The sequence below is a fragment of the Euprymna scolopes genome, chromosome 36 (assembly GCF_053919585.1).
Source record: "Euprymna scolopes isolate OS-2025 chromosome 36, ASM5391958v1, whole genome shotgun sequence".
NCBI lineage: Eukaryota > Metazoa > Mollusca > Cephalopoda > Sepiida > Sepiolidae > Euprymna > Euprymna scolopes.
Genome location: NC_136517.1, coordinates 46,505,995 through 46,528,882, shown reverse-complemented (window position 1 = coordinate 46,528,882; position 22,888 = coordinate 46,505,995). Strand labels below are relative to the sequence as shown.

Genomic DNA, 22,888 nt, shown 5'->3' with positions numbered 1-22,888 from the left:
GCTCACTTTATATACAACCGAATGAAACAATGGATGAAATAGAACTAAACAAGCTAATATATCAACTACCAAAACCTTTTTTATTTGTGGGTGACTTTAATAGCCATAATGAAGTATGGGGGAGTAAAAAAGAAACAACAAAAAAGGCCAAATCATTGAAAAAATAATCAACCAAAACCAGTTACATTTACTCAATAACAAAGAGAACACGTTCCTCCATCTAGCAACAGGAACACTATCAGCAATAGACCTAACATTATGTAACCTAACCATAAACATGGACTATAGCTGGAAAATACATGATGACACATGCGAAAGTAACCACTTCCCAATTATTCTGGAAAACAAGAACCTCAAATTAGAGGACAAAATGCCCCATTGGAATATACAAAATTGAGAAAAATTTCAAAATGCATGCCAACATAGATTAATACCTGAAGGAAACACTAACTCAGAACATATTGCCTATTTCAACTACACACTACTTTCCATTGCAGAAGAGAACATACCAAAAAGCTCTACATCCCCCAAATACAACAAAGCCTTGTTCAATAAAGAATGCAAAAAAGCCATAAGAATAAGATGTGCCAACTTAAGAAAATTGAAAATAATCCAACAAAAGAAAATTTTGACATTTACAAAAACAGCAGAGCAAAAGCACAGAAAACTATCAAAGAATCAAAACGGAACACATGGAAAAACTATGTATCAAAAATAAATGAAAACACTAAAACCAAAAATGTATGGGAGATGGTCAAGAAAATATCAGAGAAGAACAAGAACCCAATCAAACACTTAATATAAAACAAAATGAAGATCACCAACAAAGAAAACATTGCAAACAAACTAGCAGAACAAGTTTCAATAAATTCATCATCAAAAACCAAAATAAAAAATTTCACATAATAAAACAAAACGAGGAAAAGAAAAAAATTAACTTCAAATCAAAAAATGCAGGAAAGTACAACAACCATTCAATAGTACAGAATTGAAAGAAACAATACAAATATCTCATGATACAGCAGTTGGCTCTGGTGAAATCTATTATCAATTTCTTAAAAACCTACTGAAACCATCTCTGGACTACCTACTACAAATATATAATGAAATATGGATAAATAACAGTATCCAAAAAAACTGGAAGCAGGCTATAGTGATCCCAATACCCAAACCAAAAAAAGATCATACAGATCTAATAAACTACCACTAGCTCACTAGCTGTCTATGCAAGAATGGTTAACGAAAGATTAACTTGGTTCTTAAAAAACAAAAGCCTGATTACAGAACATCAGTCAGGTTTCAGGAAAAAAAGAAGCCCCATCAATCACTTAATAAGACTTGAAACAAGTATAAGGGAAGCATTTGCCAAGAAAGAACACTTGATAGCAATTTGTTTTTACCTCGAAAAAGCATATGACACTACTTGGAAGTGCAGCATCAAAAGAGACTTGCACTAACTAGGATTTAAAAGACAGAATACCAGAAATTATGAGAAACTTTTTAAATGATAGACTCTTTCAAGTACAAATGAACAACATACTTTCAGTGTAAAAAGCACAGGAAATGGGTGTCCCGGAAGAAAGCATCCTATTCATCACCCTTTTCAATATAAAATAAATAATATCATAAAATCATAGACCCAGGAATTGACTACACTCTATATGTGAACGACCTACTCATATACTATCGATCAAAATACATACCAACAGCCAGACACAAACTCCAACTCTGCCTAAATAAGATAAATAAATGGACCATAGAAAATGGATTCAAATTATCAGAAGAGAAAAAAAATGCATACACTTCTGTAAACTACGAAAGCTCCATCATAGCCCCACCTTCAAAACTGGACAATAATATCAGTCATTGACCAACATAAATACTTGAGCATCATATATGATATTCATACCACATATAAAATACTTAAAAACAAAATGTCACAAGACCATGCAATTAATCAAAGTGTTAGCACACACTGATAAGGGTGCCGATAAAACTACATTATTAAAACTGTACCAATCTTTAATTAGATCCAAACTTGATTATGAATGTTACATATATAGAGCAGTCAGAAAATCATATGTGGAGGAATTGGATACGATACACCACCAACGATTGAGATTAGCCTTGGGAGCCTTCAGAACCTCTCCAGAGCTTGTATGTGGAGGCTAACAAACCACCACTGACACTAAAAAAATAAAAAATATTACTTAAAGTTCACATCATGTCCATCAAACCCTACATATCAATATGCTTTCCATCCACAAAATACATGCCTCTACAACAAAAAAAGAACATATTATCAACCCCTAAAGCCTCCATATAAAGAACCTCCTCACAGAAACCCAAATAGACACAACAAAAATACATGAATCTATCAAATGGGAAACTCTATCTTGGATGATTGAACAACCATCCATAATATTAAAATTGAGTAAATATTCTAAAACAAAAACCCATCCCTCAACCTTCCATGAAGAACTGCTTAACATCTAAAATAAATATAAAGAATACTCACAAATCTACACAGATAGATCAAAGGATGGAGACTGGGTAAGATGTGTACCCATCCATAAAAAAATTAAATTAAAGGCTCCTGGATGGGGCTTTTGTGTTTAGTGCAGAGATGTTTGCCATTAACTTGGCACTAAATATAGTAACAACGTATAATATCAAAAATATCTCATCTTTACACGTTATCTATCCGTACTCAGATCACTAAAAAAAAAAATTTTTAAAAAAAAAAGACAAATTTCTTTATTACAAATCTCGTAAATAAAATAAACACCATAACAATAAATAAATACATAATCTTCTGATGGATTCCAAGTCACATCAGCATCCACATGAATGAAAAAGTGGATAAAGCAGCAAAAGAGTCACTTCAACAAAAACATACAACAGGAAAAAATCCCTTACACAAACCTAAAACCTCAAATCTATATATCCATAAAAGTGAAATTGTGTGTGTGTGTGTGTGTGTGTGTGTGTGTGTGTGTGTGTGTGTGTGTGTACATTTCCCTAACAAATTAATTTGTCAATGTTCAGTCTACAGACTCAAGATTTAACATAAGGGATATCAAGATTTGGGAAAATCTTTTTAATCCGCTTTCGGCCAGAAATTCAACTGTCAAGGGGTCAAAGTTCAATGATTTGACCTTTGACAACTCTACCAAGCTCCTTCACCAATTTTGGGTCTAAATACTTGAAATTTTAAATATAGGTTACTTGGACATAGATCAAACTTTTTAATTTAATTTGAGCCCAAAGCAATAAATATTAAGAGGTCAAAATAAGGGTCAAAGATTTTTTTAAATTGACCTCTGCGGTCTCTACCAAATTACTCAGCCAATTTCTGGACTAAATATTTGAAATTTTACATAAAAGGTATTCAGAGATAGGGCAAGCTTTTTAATTGGTTTGGGTCAGAAAATTTGGCTGCCAAGGGGTCAAAGTTCAAAAGATTTCACCTTTGCAGATTCTACCAAACTCCTCTGCCAATTTTGGGTCTAAATACTTGAAATTTTAGATGTAGATAACTTGAACATGGGTCAAACTTTTTATTTTGATTTGAGGCCAAAACAATAAATGTTAAGTGATCAAAATTGGGGTCAAAGTTTTAAAAAAATTTACCTTGGCAGTCATCCTTATCAAAACCTGATTTTTGTCTTTTTATAAACAATGACTTCTCATCATTCTATGGAAAAAGTAATTAAAATTTTGATTAATTTCAACATATGGTCCGTCACAGCAATTAAAATCCTATACTTGTCTCAACTTTAAATAAAGACAGCTCACCATCTTGCATTGATATCATTGGTGCCCAAAATTCATAGAATCATTTTAAATGAAAAGGAATGTTATATTATGAATAAGCGTATGGTGGCGAGAAGGAACCAGACAAACACTATGTATTTAAATTTTAAATGATTGATTTCTCAATCGTTTATTTATAAAATTAAACTTAATGAAAAAGTAAAATAAACAGAGTGGTCAAAGTTCGTAAGGATGTGAGAATGTTCAGGAAAGAAGAGTTTCATCGTAAGGTTGATGTTTGTGCTTCTTAGGAGAGAAAAGTCGAGCGCTAATATGAAATTGTGATGAAATAAGAAGTGAAAATGTTAATTCTTGCTGTTGATGTTTCCACGTGGAGAAATTGATGGATAATATGCGTGAAAGTCGGTTTAACATCAGGAGAGGGGGAATCCGACGGAGCCGATGATTATCCCATGCTGTAGATCTGCTATGACACTGGGCGACTGACTTTTTGTCGCGACGGCTACTGTTTTTATAGTGGTGTTGCGGACGTAGGTGAAGACAAAGGACAAATTGATAATTAGCTTATATTTTGCTATTTTAATTGTGTTTGTTTATTGTGTCTCAATGCGATGTAGGGAATCGTCTGTTTGGTGTATGTATGCATGTGTTATATTGATTTAAAGCTAAAAAAGTTGTGAATGTAACCTAGTTGGTGTTGAATTGTTGCAATGTCTTGTGTAATATTTATTTGCATTAATATGGTATCTAAGTTGCGTTTGCTGTGATGCTTGTGTTTTAATTTTGGTTTTCTCTTTTGTTGTGCAGCCTTATCTAGCGGTTTTCTTGGTTGGAGTGATGTGCGAGCTATTCTATTAATGCGTGTGAGAGAATGGGCTTTGAAGTTGTCGTGTGTATTTATTGAGTTCATTTGTATTGCATCAACGAACGGATTTTTATTATTGTCGCCATTGTTGTTGCCACTGCAGCTGCTGCTGCTTTTCTGGTTTATTCATGTGAATATTGAGGGATATGCGAATATAACAGGAGCAAATACTACACTAAAAATGTGCAATACTTGAATAAAGTTTAAAATTTTCAATTTGTTTTATTTAAATATATATAATTATGTTACTTTTACTGGGAGCATTTCATGTCATTAAAATAAAGGTTTTCCAGTTGTTATTATATAAATTAATGTTGGGATGATTAATCAGAATAAGAATATTTGAGGGTATTAGAATCGGAATTGTAATTGGAAAAATTTGTACTGATTTTCCGATGCCAAAACAATTCTTTTGATTGTACTTTTTATTTGCTTTTGTTTAAAGCTAAATCTTCTATTGCTGGCAATAATGAAAAATAATAAATATTTATTGATTTTAAACCACCAGTGAAGCTAAAATCAGTAGATCATCCCCCACAAGCGTATTTTTACATTTAGGAAAATATTTGCACATTTAACATGTGTGTTTTTACAGTAGTCAGAGAAAAAAAATACAACTATATAGTTAAATATGTAGAAACTTATAAAGAATCGGGATCAGAATCAGTAATTGTATCAGAATCAGGAATTTAGTACCGAATTGGTAATTGTATCGGAATCAGGAAATATATTGAAATTGTCCCATCACTAATATAAATGTATTCAGTTGAATCTAAATTCATGTTAGTTATCCACCAAATTTAAAATGATACATTTAGTGGTTCATGAAGTTCACAAGTTTGTTGACTATTGTTCCAAATAACTTAATTACATATCAAGATTCAGTTTATTGCTGTATTTAGTAATTGTTATTGTAAAAACAATTCTAATTTATTAAATTAACAGTTTTAAATCATAAACTTCACTGTGTAAAGAATTAGCCATTATATGTATTTAATTTTATGTTTCTAATTTAATCTTATTTGTTTGTCTTTGCAGGCTCGGTCAGTTCATCCGAATCGCAACCCGAGTTGCTAAAGGAAAAACTTATACGAATTTTCTGCGCTTGGGATTGCTATCCCCCATTTAAGACTCTGCGGGGATATATTGGATTTTTCATTATGGATGCCTTCGTAGATTTGTTTATCACATTGTGCATTGTATTAAATACAGTGTTCATGGCTATCGATCATTATGACATGCAAGAGCGTCTACGAGTGGCATTAGAAATCGGGAATTATGTAAGTACACTCACTTAAAAATTGTAAATTATTTGTGGTGCCTGCATTCATGTATTGACTGCACTCGCAATGTATTTATAACTTGATAATTGAAAATTATTAGAAATTAAAAGTAAAAAACAATGGCAATATAAGGTTCAGGATTAGGAACAGGAGTACCTATGGATATTTGTTCATTCACAAAAAACACCAGGTGGTACTTGCTAGCATTGGGACAATTAATTGGAATCTGGATTTTAAAAAAAAATCAGAATCAGAGAAATTTTAACCTATTTTTTTTATTTCATAAAAGATTATTTTTATTTATTTATTTAGGACTTAATTTTGCATTGGTGATAATAATGATGAAAAAATAAGTATTCATTTTTTTTTTTTAATACCAGTAAAACTAAAATTTATAGATCATAATAATGAATTAAGGTAAAAATGATGCCAGAAAAAGTGGTGGCCCATTAAAAATGCCACAGGTAAAAATGGTGCTAGTGGATGAAAAGAAAGAAAATGTCTAAATGACAAATATAGATGAAAATCTCATAATGACTTTATCAAAATCTTGGATACAATAGATAAAGGGAAAAAATAAAGAAGTTTGTCAAATTAAAAAAGAAATTATATTTACATTTAAAAGAAGATGAAAATTCTCTGTTAAATTATTACCTCCAAAAAGAATGAAATTCTACTTTTTAGGCGATTAGATGACTTTAGAATCAAAATCAGGTATTTGGAACAGGATTGGTAATTGTATCAGAACCAGAAAAAGTATTGCAATCATGCTTTATATATATATATATATATATATATATATATATATATGTAACGTTAATATCGGTTCAGTCTTCCTTCAAGGTAAACTGTTGATATATGTTCTTTGGTTTTCTTTACATTACTGAAAAATAAAATAAGCTATAAGGGTTAATTAAAATACATTAAAAAAAAAAGAAAGTCACGATTAAAAAAAGGTTGAGAACCATTGGTTTAGATGATAATTTCCCATGATGGTGTCACACTCACACTCAGAGTGCAACAAATATTTAGAAAAAGTGTCAGAGTCTGTGTTTTGTATTTGTGTTACATACTTGTGAACTCATGCACATCTCAACAGCTGCCAATGTAAGAGACAATGACATGACCAGTAGAGAAAATGAACGAGAAGACACACAACATTAAGGTCAGTGATGTTGTCGATATGGTCTTACAGTTATAACTTTAGTTGTTGGATAGTTGATATATTATTTGGGATTTATATATAGTCAACACAGTGAGAGGGAGAGAGAGAATCTTACCTATAATGGTTTACAAACCTATATTAATTTGATTTTGCTTCCAGATGTTAATTAAATAATTCTTTGTCCAGTTGCTGAATTTTTTAGATGATTTGTATTTTTTTGTATTTTTTTTGATTATTCAGACCTTTGTTCTCATTCTGGGTGTTATTCTCACTACATTTTGGCTGATTTAACTTCCAACCTTCTCCAGATGTATTTTATCAAACTTGGGAATCTTTCTGGCAAACTCAGGAATCTATATGGAATCGTACTTGATTCTTTTTTAATTTACAATAGCCATCAGATTCTATTAAATCTGCAATTTTTTGGAATATTCCGCTCTATCCATTAACACTTTAACATTATCTTTATTGTCATAACTGCACAGTAACCTGATAGTCAATATTTCTTCCTTTGAGACATTAGGTTTTGGAGGCTTGAAATTCTTGAATACTTGTCTACCTTAGCTCATCTCCTTTTGCTTTAGGTTTATTCAGAGCTACCTCTTCTGTTGGAGTATACAGTCAGCTTGATAGTTCTCGTAGCTACTGTAAATTAAAAAAGAATCTGACTTTGAAAACAGAAAGAAAACTTCTAAGAACAAAGACCTAATACTGCCTGCAAAATACAGACAGTTCGGCATTACAAGCTACCACAACTATGGCAATTGCTTCGTCTTTACAGACATTAGCCATCCCAATGCTCCCCACCAACCTCATTGTAATTTTCAGGTTAATCGTCAGCGACACCCAAACCCTGTCCATGGGCCTGAAGATGACTTTTCAGGCCAGCATTTAACTTACACAGTCTGCCACACATATGGCAGGAAAAGGTGTGTGTTGAAACTTGTTTCACTTCTGGCTCTATTTTTTTGCTTACTCTTCTCATGGTATGTGTTTTTGTTTTGTTTTTGTTTTTTTTTGTGGTTAATGTAAACCACTTTTGAGAGGAGCATGCAATTACAAGCCTCACATTTCCAACTGTTCAATTCAATGGGTAAAACCGATACATTGCCTTTCTCTTGAGTTCAGCAAAAATTCTTTCCCTCGCAAAAATTTCAGATCCCCCTCTAACTAACCTCCTCCATTCGGGCCAGCACTTTGCCTGGATCTCTCAGTTCTGAACAGGAATCTTGAAAGCTTTAAGATCGACCTTCCTAAGGTTCATAAAAAACGTATTCCATTAAGGCCCATTGTCAGTGCCCGAACTTCAGTATGCCATCATACTTCTTTTGTCTTCTTTTCTCGTTCTGGCTGTGTCATTGTCTCCACACATTGGCAACTGTCGAGCGGGTACACAGGCTCACAAGTATAAAAAAATAAAAATACAGACTCTGACATGTTCTGTAATTATCAGCTGCACTCTGGGTGTGTGTGTGACACCATCAACCCTCTACATTTGCTGTTAAGGCCTTGTTCATCAGTCAGTTGATCAATTAATTTTCCCATCTCCTCCAAGCCACAATCTGCCTTCAACTGTCTCTAACTTGCAACAATCCTTAACTCACAAACCCAAGACTGCAAACCAAAGAATCGTCCACATTCATTCCTGACTGTTGTAAATTGTCATAAAACCCATTGCCAATTCTGAAATTAACTCTATATAAATCTCCTTTTGTGTCCAGTCTTTTGTCCAACATACCTTCATTAACAAATTCCACTTTAGCTTTCCTTTGGGTTCCCTGGTGAACAACTTCCTATCCATTGTTCTTTTTTTTTTTTTTTTTTTTTTTTTTTTTTTTTTATTTTTTTTTTTTTTTTTTATTACATTTTCACCCCAAACAAGGCACATTGCTACTTTAATGTAGGGGGCTACTATCAGGGGAAACATCTACTGGGGTACTATGTAGGGATTAGGGCAGCGAGATGTTGGTTCACGTTGCACTTGAACTTATGCATGTCAGTACAGTTGGGGAAGCAGTGACCTGGAATGGAATTCCAAAGTCTAGCAGTTCTGGGGAAGAAACTACTGGAGTAGAAAGATCTTTTACATCTAGGGATCTCTACAGTGTGGGGGTGGGATTTTGTAGCTTGTCGGGTCTGTCGAGGGTGTTCACGTCGTGGGGGCACAAGTGCTTGCAGTTCTTCAGAGCATTCACTATTATAATACTTGTAGAACAGGCAGAGGGATGCAACGTTTCGACGATGGGACAGAGGCTGAAGTTTTGATGCCAGTTTAGGGCCTATCAGATTTGCGACTCTCTTTTGAACCCTGTCAAGGAGCGAGCGACTAGTAGCCGATGCACCGGCCCAAATGTGACAGCAATACTCCATACATGGGCGAATAGTGGCCTTATAGAGGTACAGGATACTTTCGGGTGTTAGAAGTTTTCTAGCACGGTAGAGAGAGCCCACCTTCCTCGCAGCGGCCCTGGCAATGCCCTCGATGTAATTGTTCCAGCTCATGTTTCCTGTGAACGTTAGGCCAAGGAGCTTGAAAGACGTACTCTCAGCTAAAGAGTTGTTGGCCATTGCTATAGGTGGTAGAGAAGGTTTCTTGTAATTATTGAATGAAACCAGTTTTGTCTTGGTGGCATTGAACGTTACCATCCATTTTTGTCCCCATTCCACTACTGATTTGAGGTCATCCTCTAGTGTTTCTGCCATTACTTTAGATATATGTTCATTTGTTTTCCTGTCGTGCCTGCTATAGAGTGTGGTGTCATCAGCATATATACCCATCTCAGAGGCAATTTTGTCGGGGAGGTCATTTATGAATATCAGGAACAGCAGAGGACCAAGGATAGATCCCAGAGGCACTCCCGCATTTATATTATATTGTTTAGACGTACGACCGTCGAGGACAACCTGGATTTTTCTCTTATCTAAGAAGGATTTAATTATGTTAAGTATTCTACCAGTGATACAATAAGATCTAATCTTCCTGAGGAGACCCTCATGCCATACCCTGTCAAAAGCCTTAGATATATCTAGAGCTACCGCTCTGCCCTCTCCCGCTTTGTCCAGTGAATGGTATATGCGTTCAGAGATTACAGTGAGGATGTCTGCCGTGGAACGGGCTTGTCTAAATCCATATTGATGGTCGGTCAGAAGTTTAGCATCTGTAAGGTGCTGGACTAGAGCATGGTTAATTAAGGTCTCAAATATTTTGGCAAAAAGTGGGAGGAGGCTAATAGGGCGATAATTTAATGGGTCAGTTCTTTCGCCAGAATTCTTGAATACTGGTACCACAGAAGCAGTTTTCCAACAGCTCGGAAAGCAAGATTCATTAAGGCATTTGTAGAGTTTGGAGAGAACTGGAGCTACTTCGGCTGAGCACTTTTTTAATAGCACCACATGCTTTGGAAGTGTCAAGGTTTTTTATGATAGCATGCACCTGAGCAGGGGTGATTTCCAGATCGTCTAGCGTGGCGTCTGTCCGCATAGGAAAGTCAGGTAGGGGGTGGTTTAGAGGGTCCAGTGTAGAGTTTGAGGCAAACCGACTGGCAAGCATGTTAGCCTTCTCGGTTGCTGAGCAAAGAACCTCGTGATTGTTGGTTAGTGGGGGAATTGTTGATTGCCCATTATTTACTACACTGTTGTAGATTTTCCAGAAGTTATAAAACCCATTTCCCCTTTCTTTTATCATACTTTTTTTCTCTTCTTCCCCGCTTCCCAATTCTTGGTGGAGTACACACCAATAGTATCATAATAAACTCTTGTGCAGACACTTTTACTGGAGGTATCTTTTATCTCTTGTGACTGAAAGGGGCCATTTATTTTGTAATATTAAACTACAAATGTTTTTTGAAGTAATTTTTCTTTAATAAAAGACTCGTTAAAAGAAATAAAGAATATTTCTTAAAATAGTTCTTCATGTTTATTTTCAGGTATTCACTGCTGTATTTGCCGCTGAAGCATTTTTAAAAATCTTGGCTTTAGCTCCACAGACTTACTTTAAAGATCCATGGAACGTTTTTGATTCGTTCATAGTATTTCTCAGTTTAATGGAACTGGGTTTGGAAGGCATTCAAGGACTTTCTGTTTTGCGTTCATTCAGATTGGTAAGTTTAGCTTTCTCTTCTATATTTTGTTTAATTTTTGGAGATTTCTTGATCCCCTTCTCACCCATCCTCATATACAGAGATCTAAATCTGTCTCTTTTATTGTTCTAGTGTTTATTTTGATCTTTGTATTTTATGAAATATTATCTGTACTTTCTCAGTATTAGCCTGGATGCAGTGAGATCATTTTAGTTTTTTAATTTTTATTTGTTTGCACATTTTTAAAACTTATACAGAAAAGAAATTAAATTATAGTTGAAAGGGAGACAACGCTTTTATATTCTTCAATAAAAAATTTCAGGTTTGTTTCACAATCCACAGAGATACGAAAAAGTGATCAAAAATGAAAAAATATAACAAATAAATGTTAATAAAGGCAAAATAAGTTACTCTTCTACCTACCTGAAAATGTTGTTAGTGTTTTTACTCACTTTAAAACATTTAATCGATTCAAAAAACATACAGTGTCTAATGATAGGTGCAAACAAGAAAAATGGTGGTGAGCTGATACCAAAATACCTGAAGGTTTAATAATGACTTAAAATTAGAAAATTATGCAAAATACTGTCAGAAACACACCAAATATATGTTACCTTGATATATATTGGATAGGTTTCTAACAGTATTTTGTATACTTTTTTTTATTTTTAGTCATACTTGAAAAATGTTTCCATATTATCATTATATATATATTATGAAAGTTTTATATGTCAGCTTAAATGCTTTTTAGGTTCAACTTTTAAAATCTCACAAGATAATTTTATATGTTAGATATCCAGAGGTATATCACTATAAAACTAATAAAGCTCAAATTTCATGGCTTCAGAGAAGACTCTAAACTGAACCCAATAGTGTAATTTGAACAGCATGGTATGAGACAATCAAAGAGGGTCCTATGCATTGTGGTTTCTTATATAGCAAATTGGCATACTATGCTTATTTTTTATTTTAAATAAGTTTTGCTTGTGCATTTAATTGAGAGTTCATCCTTCGTAGAAATAAAATTTTCCTCTTGGATTCACATAAACTAATGAAAATCATTTAATATATTAAATTTTATAGACATATTATAGAACTTTTTTGTGCTGAAATGATTTCAGATAAAATGACCATAACTAGAGTGCATCTTTGTTTATGTTTGTTTGTTTAATAATTTGTTGCTGTATGCTAAATTGCTTTTAAACAAGTTGTGAAATAAAACAAAAAGTATTTTTATTCTCCTTATTTGATTCTTTCTCTCATTTCAGCTCCGTGTCTTTAAACTTGCAAAATCTTGGCCTACCTTGAACATGTTGATCAGTATTGTAGCAGGGACGATGGGAGCACTTGGTAATTTAACCCTCGTGTTAGGAATCATCGTGTTTATCTTTGCTGTGATGGGACAACAATTGTTCGGTGAAAATTATGAAAAACCCGAATGTTTTGAAGACAATCAAGTCCCGCGCTGGGGTTTTCGAACCTTTTTACATTCCTTCATGATTGTTTTTCGGGTTTTATGTGGAGAATGGATCGAGTCTATGTGGACATGTATGGAAGTCGCAGGTTATGCCTGCGTTCCTTTCTTCCTACTAACAATGATAATTGGAAACCTTGTGGTATGTATTTCATATCTATTAACAGATTTGTATTTACTGATCCGCCTTCCTTCTCACCCCTCCCTGCCTTTTATTTATGTCTGGTTAGAAACACTTGATGAAATTGACAAGTTCAGATAAAATTAAATTTTATTGGTTGAAAAATAGATAAGCATTAAAAATTAAAAGTGTTTTTTTTTTTTGTAAAGAAATGTTCTTTTTTATACCATTATATAAGGATATTGATTTAAGCAAACCTGTCTAGTTACATAAAATGTGTATATGCTTTCAACACAATCCCAAAATGTTCAAAATCTTAACAGAACAAAAATTCAAGAAAAAATGATTACAAAATTTCCTAGCATTGATAAAGTAGCTTTTTACATTGGCATTAACGTATTAAATTCATAGTAGTCCATAACGTCCAAGTGCCTTATTAAGGATGAACAAGAGTAAAAATAAATAAAATTTAACATATTACATAATTAAATTAAAAAACAAAAATAAATATACAATCACATATAGAAAACAATTATTTCTTCTACAGTTAAAAACTATTTTATTCCACCCCCTCTCTTCCTTCATGTTTTTCTATATATCTCAGTTAAGATGATATGATGGCCTAATAAAGTTGTGCATATATATATATATATATATATATATATATATATATATATATATATATATAGATGTCGATTCAGGTAGATGGGAAAAACCTGAAGTATGTTAACAAGTTTACATACTTGAGAAGTGTAGTTGATTCAAGTGCATCTCTTGACCATGAAGTTATCAACCATATCTCCCGAGCAAGCAGCGCCTTTGGCAAGCTGCACACAAGATTATGGAATGTTCGGGGTTTAAGCCTGAAGACAAAAATTCATGTATATATAAGGCTGTGGTACTGTCCACACTTTTGTATGCCTCGGAGACGTGGACCCCGTACCGAAAACAAATTTCGCATCTTGACGTCTTCCATAAGAGATGTCTACGTGCCATTTGCAGTTTTACTTTGAAAGACAAAATATCAAATGCAAAATTATTCACACTTTGTAAAATCAGCAATATCGAAAGCTTCTTAATCCAGTCGCAGCTTCGATGGGCGGTCATGTGATGCGAATGGATGATGATAGGATACTGAGCAACTCCTGTATGGCCAATTAGACAGAGGCCGTCGAAACGTGGGACGACCATGGTTGCGTTACAAAGGCAAAATAAAGTCTAATTTGCAGGTTCTAAATATTGAATATAACAACATTGAGCTAACTGCAAAAGACAGAAGGAAGTGGATAGAAATGTGTGACAGAAAAATCAAGGAGTTCTCGGTGTTTTGCATCGAAAAACTAAAAGAAGCGAGAATCAAGTCAAAAAATAATACTGAGCAGTGTGGAGCTAAATTCTCGCATTTATATGTCTGTCACCACTGCGGTCGCCATTGCAAGTCTCTAGCAGAAGTAAAGTGCCACATACGTCTAAGTGAATGTCGACACGCTGAGTTCTAGACCTTCAGGTCAATTGTCGGAGTCTCATATGTCGAAAATCGACGGAGAGTCCATCATATATATATATATATATATATATATATATATATATATATATATATATAACCTGACAAATACTCACTAGGATGAAATGCAAAAAATTCTGTGTAGCTTAATTTTCATATCTATTTTCATAACTTACTACCTAGCTCTACTCACATATTGAGCACTGTTGAAGTAAATACTGAAAATAGATGCATAAATTTTATGTAGATACATGAAATTTTATATAAATATATATATATCTATATGTATCTATAAAAGTAAGAATGTGCGGGTGTGAGGACACTTCTCAACACATACACTCAACGAATTTTTGATCTAGACTTGAAATTTGGTATATATTGTATTCAGACATGTGGAAAACTTTTTAATAGGTTTTCATCCAGAAAAAAGGGCTACTAAGGGGTCAAAATTGACAAATTGGTACTGGGGGGGGGGGGGTCATCAAATTTTTATCTGTTTGTCAACTGTTTCACAAGGTTTGAAATCATTTTTTAAAGACTATCAAAACTGGTCTAATGATTATTGTACTTGACTCACTGTATTTAGGTTTTGGTTTCGATCTCTACTCAGGTATTTTTTTTACTTACAAGAAGTGAACTGTTTAGAAAAAAGCAATACTCACATATACATATCTTAGTTTCTGTATGAATTAAGATATAATATTTATGTGTATTTTACAACCAGGCAATACCAGGCAACCTGCTAGTATATATATATATATATATATATATATATATATATATATATATATATATATATATATATATATGAAAATATACTTATGACAGAGGAGTTCTACTGAAATCTTTGTTTCATTCATTATGCTATGTTTTTGTATAGCTTACTTGTGATAAATCTATTTTCACACTATTACCAAACTTTACATATTGATTACTGTTGAAGTAAATACTAGAAACATATATGCATAATTTATTTTATAATATTGTAATATGTGTGTATATAACTGAAATAGTAATATGTGATATATATATTTTTTTAAATAATTTTTAATTAGTTATTTTCAGTTGTCAACCTTTCAAAGAATAATTACAAAAGAATAAATGTATTTGGCATTTGTAACGAATATTGTTACCAGTTGTAGTTGGGATAGATTTGATCACTAGTTGGGAACAGCATTGTCGATCTGTAGGTTGTGTGTTCAATATTACATAGAAGCTGTTACATTGAAGGTCGAAGGTTGTCATTTGTAGTTGGGACAGCGTAATAAACAATCAACAATAAAGAGCATGTTTTACGAGTACATTTAAGAAGAAGCATTAAAAGGAAGCACACTAAAACAGGGTTACGTATTTGCATATATACAAGGATTATTTATTTACATGGAGAAGTATGGAACGATACAGAGTGTATTTGTGTACATGTGCGTGCGTGTGTGTGTGTGATCGAGCATGCATAAAGTTAAAAATGTTTGTTATGCATATGAGTTCATTGTGTATGTATGTGTGGAGTTACAATGTTCGTTGCATGTATATGGTATGTTCACTCACTGTGTATGCATGTGTGAATGTATATGAGAGTTTGTTAATGTATACATGTTATATATTCGTTCTTACCTTGAAAAGATACACACATCTGTCGAGGCACATGGGGAAATTGCTTTTGCTACATCGACGGCTAGGCGAGAAGAAGTTTGTTCATATCAACGGCTAGACAAGAAAGAGATAGAGATAGGCAGCTAATGGAACAGGAAGTAGAACACCGTCTGTCAGCTAAAATGTGAATCACGACAAGGGCAGATTACCAGTGCATAATTAAGATGTTTTGTGTGCGTGTGTGCGACCTGTGTAAAAGCATATCATTTCAAAAGGCAGCTGCTAATACATTTACTATGCAATATAAAAGACAACTGAAATCAATCAATAAATCATTTACAGTGTGTATTTTGTGTTATTGGCATTAAAAAAACAGAAAAAGTTAATCTGTAATATAAAAGGCAAAATGTGTGTGCATGTGTTTGTATGTCTGCCAAAAACTTTTAATACATGCGACCAACACTGAAAAAATTAGTATCGTTAGAAAGATCAAACTCAGATGACAATATCCAAAAACTGGCCAAAAACATTAATTCTGTGCTGGTTAACTGAGCTGTTCTTTGAAAGGAAGGGTCAGTTTTTGCGTCAACATTTTTGCAAAGTCACCATACGCCTTGCAATGACTAAACTTATTTCGAACACTTGCAACTTCATAAATCATGGTGGGTGCTGTGACTAAAACATTTTCTTTTTTTCACCTCCTTTTCCTCTTAGCGTTAGAGGTTCGAGCTTGGCTACTGCGGTTAATTTTTTTTTTTTTTTTGCACTCACATAGGTACTCTGCTGCTATTTTCATTTTTTTTAGGGGGTTTTGAAACATTTTTTAGGGCTACGTTGATCAATACCTTTACCATAAAGCCTCTCCACAATAATGCTGAGGACCTCCACTAGTATGCTATAAAATAGACAAATGAATCAATCAAAATATGTATTCTTTTAACATTGAATAATCTTTCAAAATCTTTGAAAAATTGCAAACTATTCACTCATCATAAATGAAAATAATTTTATTTACAAAGATAAGTTTTTGAACCCGATTTTTTTATTTTACATAATTAATGTTATTTACTTACAACAGATATATTACAAATTATGATTTTATAAAAAACATAAATTATTTTCAGCTAATTACAAACGTAAATAATTTTGATTACTTGAAAATAATTTATGAAATTAAAAGTAAGCTATACTAAAAAAAAGTAAAAAAACTAACACTGATTAAACATAATTTCCTTAACAAAAGTAAATGTGGGTAATGCATACTAATTATTCTCATCTTTATTTAATAAAATGGAAGATTATTGTCTTGGACAACTAAACATGTCTTTTATCAAATATTACTTTCTGTCATATCTTTTATCAAATTATATTAAAACTCACTGATTTTTGTTTTCAAGCAGGGTCAGATAATTCTCTTCACACAAATATTGATACATGGTCCGAATAATAATGAAAATCAAATAATTAATTTTCAACTAAAATTAATGTCATCTATTTAATTGCCATGTCGATTTCAACTTAAAACAATGTTATCTACTTATTTGTCATGTTCAAATTAGTAACATATTACTACATCTCTATATATAATAAAATGATAACGTTTTTGACTTCTAACTATTGACACTATGAGAAACCAATAAGGCCATTCTTATGCAAATCTTTCACACTCACCATTCAAAGTTAATACTGCAGCATGTTTTCAAGCAAGATTACGCACATTTCATTACCATTTTAAAAAGATTATAATTTGCCCTTCTTGTTTCACTCTCTTAGTTACATAATCCCATGCAGGTAGTTGTAAATCTTTCTTATACTTTAGTTCTCCCATAAATTCGAAATCGCTAGGTCTTTTGTTCAAAGTCATAGTTAGCCACATGCTTTCAGGAAATTATTTCATTTCATAGATGAATTAAAACTATACATATTACATTGACGTAAAACTAGAAAAAAACAAATGCTCCTTCTTGATTGTTAGTTTATCAGAATCATTGCAATTACCAGTTGGACAAATATGTTAACATTAGAACCATTCGTTCTTTAGCAGTTTGTATTTCTGAACACAGCAAAAGTCTTTCCCAGCGTTGCTTTCAATATAGCTTGTATTATAACTTTTCTGGCTATGCTTTTTCCCCACTGCAAAGCAATCCTTCACATTAATCATTCAGCTTACATAACAGAAAACCAGATTCTAAATTTGTCATGCAAAATATATTATTACTAATATTTTTGTTATTGTTATTAGTTTCTTATTAAAGCTACTACTACGGGGAAGGTGGGCACTAATGTTCTTATCTCTTTTGCCTAACAATTTAAACAATATTGTATCATCATTTTCATTTTTACTAAAAAAAAAATAAAACAGTTTCATTTTTTAGAAGATTCTTATTTGGATAACTAACACTTATTTTTATGATTCTTCAGTACCTTTACCAAACACTTTTATAAACAGATATCATAGCATTCTTCTTCTTCTTCTTCTTCTTCTTATTATTATTATTATTATTATTATTATTATTATTATTATTATATAATTTTTATAAACACAAAAAATATACCTTTATATATAAAGTGCAGACATTGCCTAAATACTACTACTACTACTATTATTATTTTTTGTGTTACCGTTAATAATGCTGCATCTCTTATTTATTGTTATTATTAATTAGTATCCAGCAATAACCACTTAGGCCGGTGTCAGTTGAAAACCGCTTAGTGATGTACTAATGTTTCACTTATCAAATTGGACTCCATATTTTAATTTAAAATCATTGGCAGCCATGTTAAAGTATTTTTCTTTATTTGCTCCAAAGATTTTTCTCGTTTAAATATTTTTAAATAAACAAGAAATTTTCACACACAGGTCATATATAGTTTATACTAATAATAGAGATTTTCAAAAAAAAAAAAGACATTAAACAGTAAAAAAAAAAGTAGCATTTTTTTAATTATTTTACGCAAAATATAGTCATGAATTACTTAATTGTGTGGAAAAGTTTAACATATTTTCTTTCATGCAAATTTTATTATGGATTTTTAACTTAAAGTCCAGTTTGGTAATCGGATCATTTTTACATCAAACAAGGTTTTCATCTGACACCAGTGCCATCATATTTCCAGTCACTCAGGCTTCTATTTCACCTTTTTTTTTTTTTTTCATAACAATTTACAAAATAGTATATCTTTATTTTTACATTTTATGAAAAAAAACACAGTTCTATAAATGTGCTTCTGTAGAATACGGACATAGATTTTTATGACTATTCTGTACTTTCACCTAAAAATTTAATAAGTAGATATTGTATTATTATTATTATTATTATTATTATTATTATTATTATACTACCACCACCACCACCACCGTATATAAAAATAGCATAGTATATATTCCTCAATAAAGTAGTAACAGCTTAAAAACACCTGTGACCACCATGGGTTACAGTGTCCAACATATGAAAACAAGGAATTTGCTTGACAGTGCCTGTCCTTGTTAAGAATTGACAGTAACCACAGTTGATTTCATTTCAGACCAGTCCAATAGGGCCAAACACTGGTCATGATTGATAATTGTAGAGGAAGCCAGTGCCCACCAGTAAATGCAAATACCACCTCAATCTCATTTCGGAGTAGTCCAATGAAGATTGATACTGCTCATGACACCCAGTGACCAACACTGTACACCGAAAACAAACAGTGACAGTTGTACAGACAGCCAAAAAGTTGAAGATAGTAGCATTCCAATGGAGGGCAATAATACTCATAACTGCCAGTGAATTACAGTTGCAAAGGCAGCCAATGCCCTTAGTAAACATCAGTACCCACAAGTAATTGCCACTAACCAATCATGATGACAATCACTCCCACTACCAGATAATGCCCAACAGTAGAGGCTAGCTGATTTCATTTGGGCCACAGCCACCAGTGCCCACTATTTTCCAGAGCTGGTAGTTGTTCCTACTAACAACCGTAGTTTAATTTGTTTTCAGTGGGTGAGGAATCCTTTACTGAATCTCTTCTGGCTTTGTGTCATACTTCCACTGGGAAAGCCTAGTACACAGGTCCTGCTAGTTATTACGTAAAACATTTACTTCCATGATGCAGCACTCTATTATTATTAGTTTGAAATTCCCTGACTTCATGCAGTTATATCCCCTGCTATCATAAGAATTATTCAGTTTGTTATGTAAGTAAAACTTGGAATTTTCTCCAAAAGCAGTTTTCATTCATAATTAATTTGTTACTTTATCATTTTTTGTAATTTTTGGATGTTACAAATTTTGGCATGACAAGTCAATAGCATTGCTTTTAGCTGAAATTCAATTTTTCAATTTTTTATTTTTGTTATTATTCCAAACAAGCATCCAATTTTTTATCAAATATGAAAGCGATGGACTTTTGTGTTAGAGCAAAGACAAATAACTCTCTTCAGACGCATCTCTTGTCAAATGCTATAAAATTGATCGATTTTTGTCTGAAAACAAGGATGGATAAGTTTCTTCAAACATTTTCTCAGATACTATTAAACTGGCCAATTTGTTTTTTAAGCAAAGGTAGATAAATACCTATTTTCCATGTAAAGTGGACATGTTTTGTTTTTTGGTTTTAGATTAAGGGCAGATAACTCTTTTAGACATGTCAAATACTATCAAATTGGCCAATTTTGTTTTAAAGCTAGGGCAGATAACTCTTTTCAGTCATATTTCTTATCAAATACTATTAAATTGGTCAATTTTTGTTTTAGAGCAAGGGCAGATAATTCTGTTCAAACACATTTCTTGTCAAACACTATTATACTATTAAAATCAACAATTTTTGTTTAAGAGTTAGAGCAGATAACTCTTCACATGCATCTTTTGTCAGATACTATTAAAATTGCAGACATTTGCTTGGGGGGGATCTGCCAATAGAAGACAACTATCATTCGATTTTTGATGACTATGAAATACAAAAAGAAAAGGAAAATGAAAGTTGTTCAAAAGTGATAATTATTATACTAGGATACTGTTTTAAGATGGTGTGGGAGATAACTTTAATTTGTTAAAGTTAAATGACAAATCATTTTCAACTGCATCTAAAAAATAATTTTGTAAAAATAACTCTAAATTATTTTTACTACTTTTTATACCATATATCAAATTTTAAGTTTGACATATTTATACTGTTTGTTAACAAATTTGAACTGAGAGAATTTTTTTTTTAATATATACATTTCAATGTTAAAAATTTCTATTCAAAAATTAAATTAATATTGTTTTTTTCGGTTTAAAATTAAATTAATTAATCTGGCAATCCATTTTTTTTAATTTTTTAAAAAATTCTATTTTTCACTTCTTAAAAAAAGAAGTCTATACTCTTATTTATAAAGTAAAGTCAATTTTCATGTCATGTTTTGTGATCAATAGCTTATTTACTATTACAAGTTGCATTAAAAAAATAAGGCAACTAGTGATTTGTGCTTTATTAAAAACAAAAATTTAATTTACAATCGATTTCATATTTAATTTGATCAATAGTTTTCTGGTGCTACCAGATCAGACTGCCTGAAAATACTAGTTTCCTGACCTAAAATGCACCAAACATTGGTGCTATTGTTTTTTCTCCTTTCCCTTTGCAAAACTCAATCCTGTTCTGCAAAGTCAAAAACAAAAACAACAATTTTCCTTTATAAAAACAAACAACCAAATTTTCTGAATAAATAGTTAAAGATATAAAGAACTTGAAGCATAAAACCTTTTTCCAAAATTACTGTATTCAGCATTAAATAAACCGAAAAGGGTTGATATGTTGTAAAACCAAACAAACAAGCTGGTCAACAGTTTGTTTTGATTACTGATTTAATAGAAGGATTCATGGGAGCTAATCCTCACACAATCCCATATGCTAGTATTGCTACTCAAATCAGAACTAATTTAATAACAGATAATTTCTTCCATATTCACTGATGAAAAAGAGTGCTTTTTTTCTCTCCTTTCTTTCATTGCATTTGGCTGATAGAGGAGGTGAAATGACATTCTGGTTTATATATTTGATAGTATCATCATTTCGTATTTGCCCCCTCCCCCTTCCATATGGGGAATTTGATTAATATGACATACTTTGAGACAGAGTTTGTGAGTTCAAACCTTGTCTGGGGTATAATTATTTTTACTCTGATTTTGTCCCCTAAAAGAACTTAAATATTTAAAATTACACTATTAAATAGATTATTCGTTTTTTTGTTGTTTTTTTTTATTTGGTTTTTTCTATTTTTTCTGTAATATACATAATTCACATAAATTAGGATCCCAGGCGATATGAAGTATCTCTTATAGTAATTTATATTTAAAAGCAAATAGGACAAATAAATTATTCAGTGTTAACAGAATTTTAACTCAGAGTATTGGATTAGGTCTTAAAATTTAATATGAGTAGCTAATTTTGATACTTGTTTCTACTATTCATTTTTATATTAAAAATTTATCTAATTTATCATTGATTTTTGTTATTTATTTTTTTTAATTCTCTTTATATTCAGAAGATTAGATATAAAATTTAGCCCCTTTTTTCTTCTTTCTTTCCAGGTATTAAACCTCTTTCTTGCTTTGCTATTGTCCTCTTTTGGTGCTGAGAGCCTTCAAAGTTCAAAATCAGATGATGAACCTAATAAACTTCAAGAGGCAATAGACAGAATTGTCCGATTTACTCACTGGGTAAAAATGGGCCTCCTAAAATGTGCAAAATACAAATTCAAAAAGAAAAGACCTATAAACAGACCAGAACTTCCCAAAGTTGACATCAATGGGAAAGAGATTATTGGCGATGGCCATGCCATTATTGGCAATGGAAAATTTGGAGATAAACTTGATGAAAATGCTGTAACACCTACTAATCAAGGTGAGTTGCTTGTTTTTTTTCTTTTGTTTTTAACTAAAGGCAACCCTAATACTCTAACCTTCACCCAAACCCTAACTCTAATTCTAACCCCACAACCCTAACTGTAACATCCTAACCCTCACCCAAACTGTAAGTCTAATCCTAACCCTTACCCAAA

General features: G+C 32.2%; 1 protein-coding gene across 3 annotated transcripts in view; it reads left to right on the top strand.

The window, feature by feature from the left end:
• Positions 1 to 22,888, top strand: part of LOC145260449 (sodium channel protein para-like) — a 645,789-nt gene that overhangs the window by 570,985 nt on the left and 51,916 nt on the right. For all 3 annotated transcript variants that reach the window (XM_080118504.1, XM_080118501.1, XM_080118503.1), the window contains 4 exons: positions 5,681 to 5,922; positions 11,017 to 11,190; positions 12,438 to 12,785; positions 22,419 to 22,731. In XM_080118504.1, coding sequence (XP_079974630.1) covers positions 5,681 to 5,922; positions 11,017 to 11,190; positions 12,438 to 12,785; positions 22,419 to 22,731 — 1,077 coding nt within the window. The remainder of the gene's footprint in view (positions 1 to 5,680; positions 5,923 to 11,016; positions 11,191 to 12,437; positions 12,786 to 22,418; positions 22,732 to 22,888) is intronic.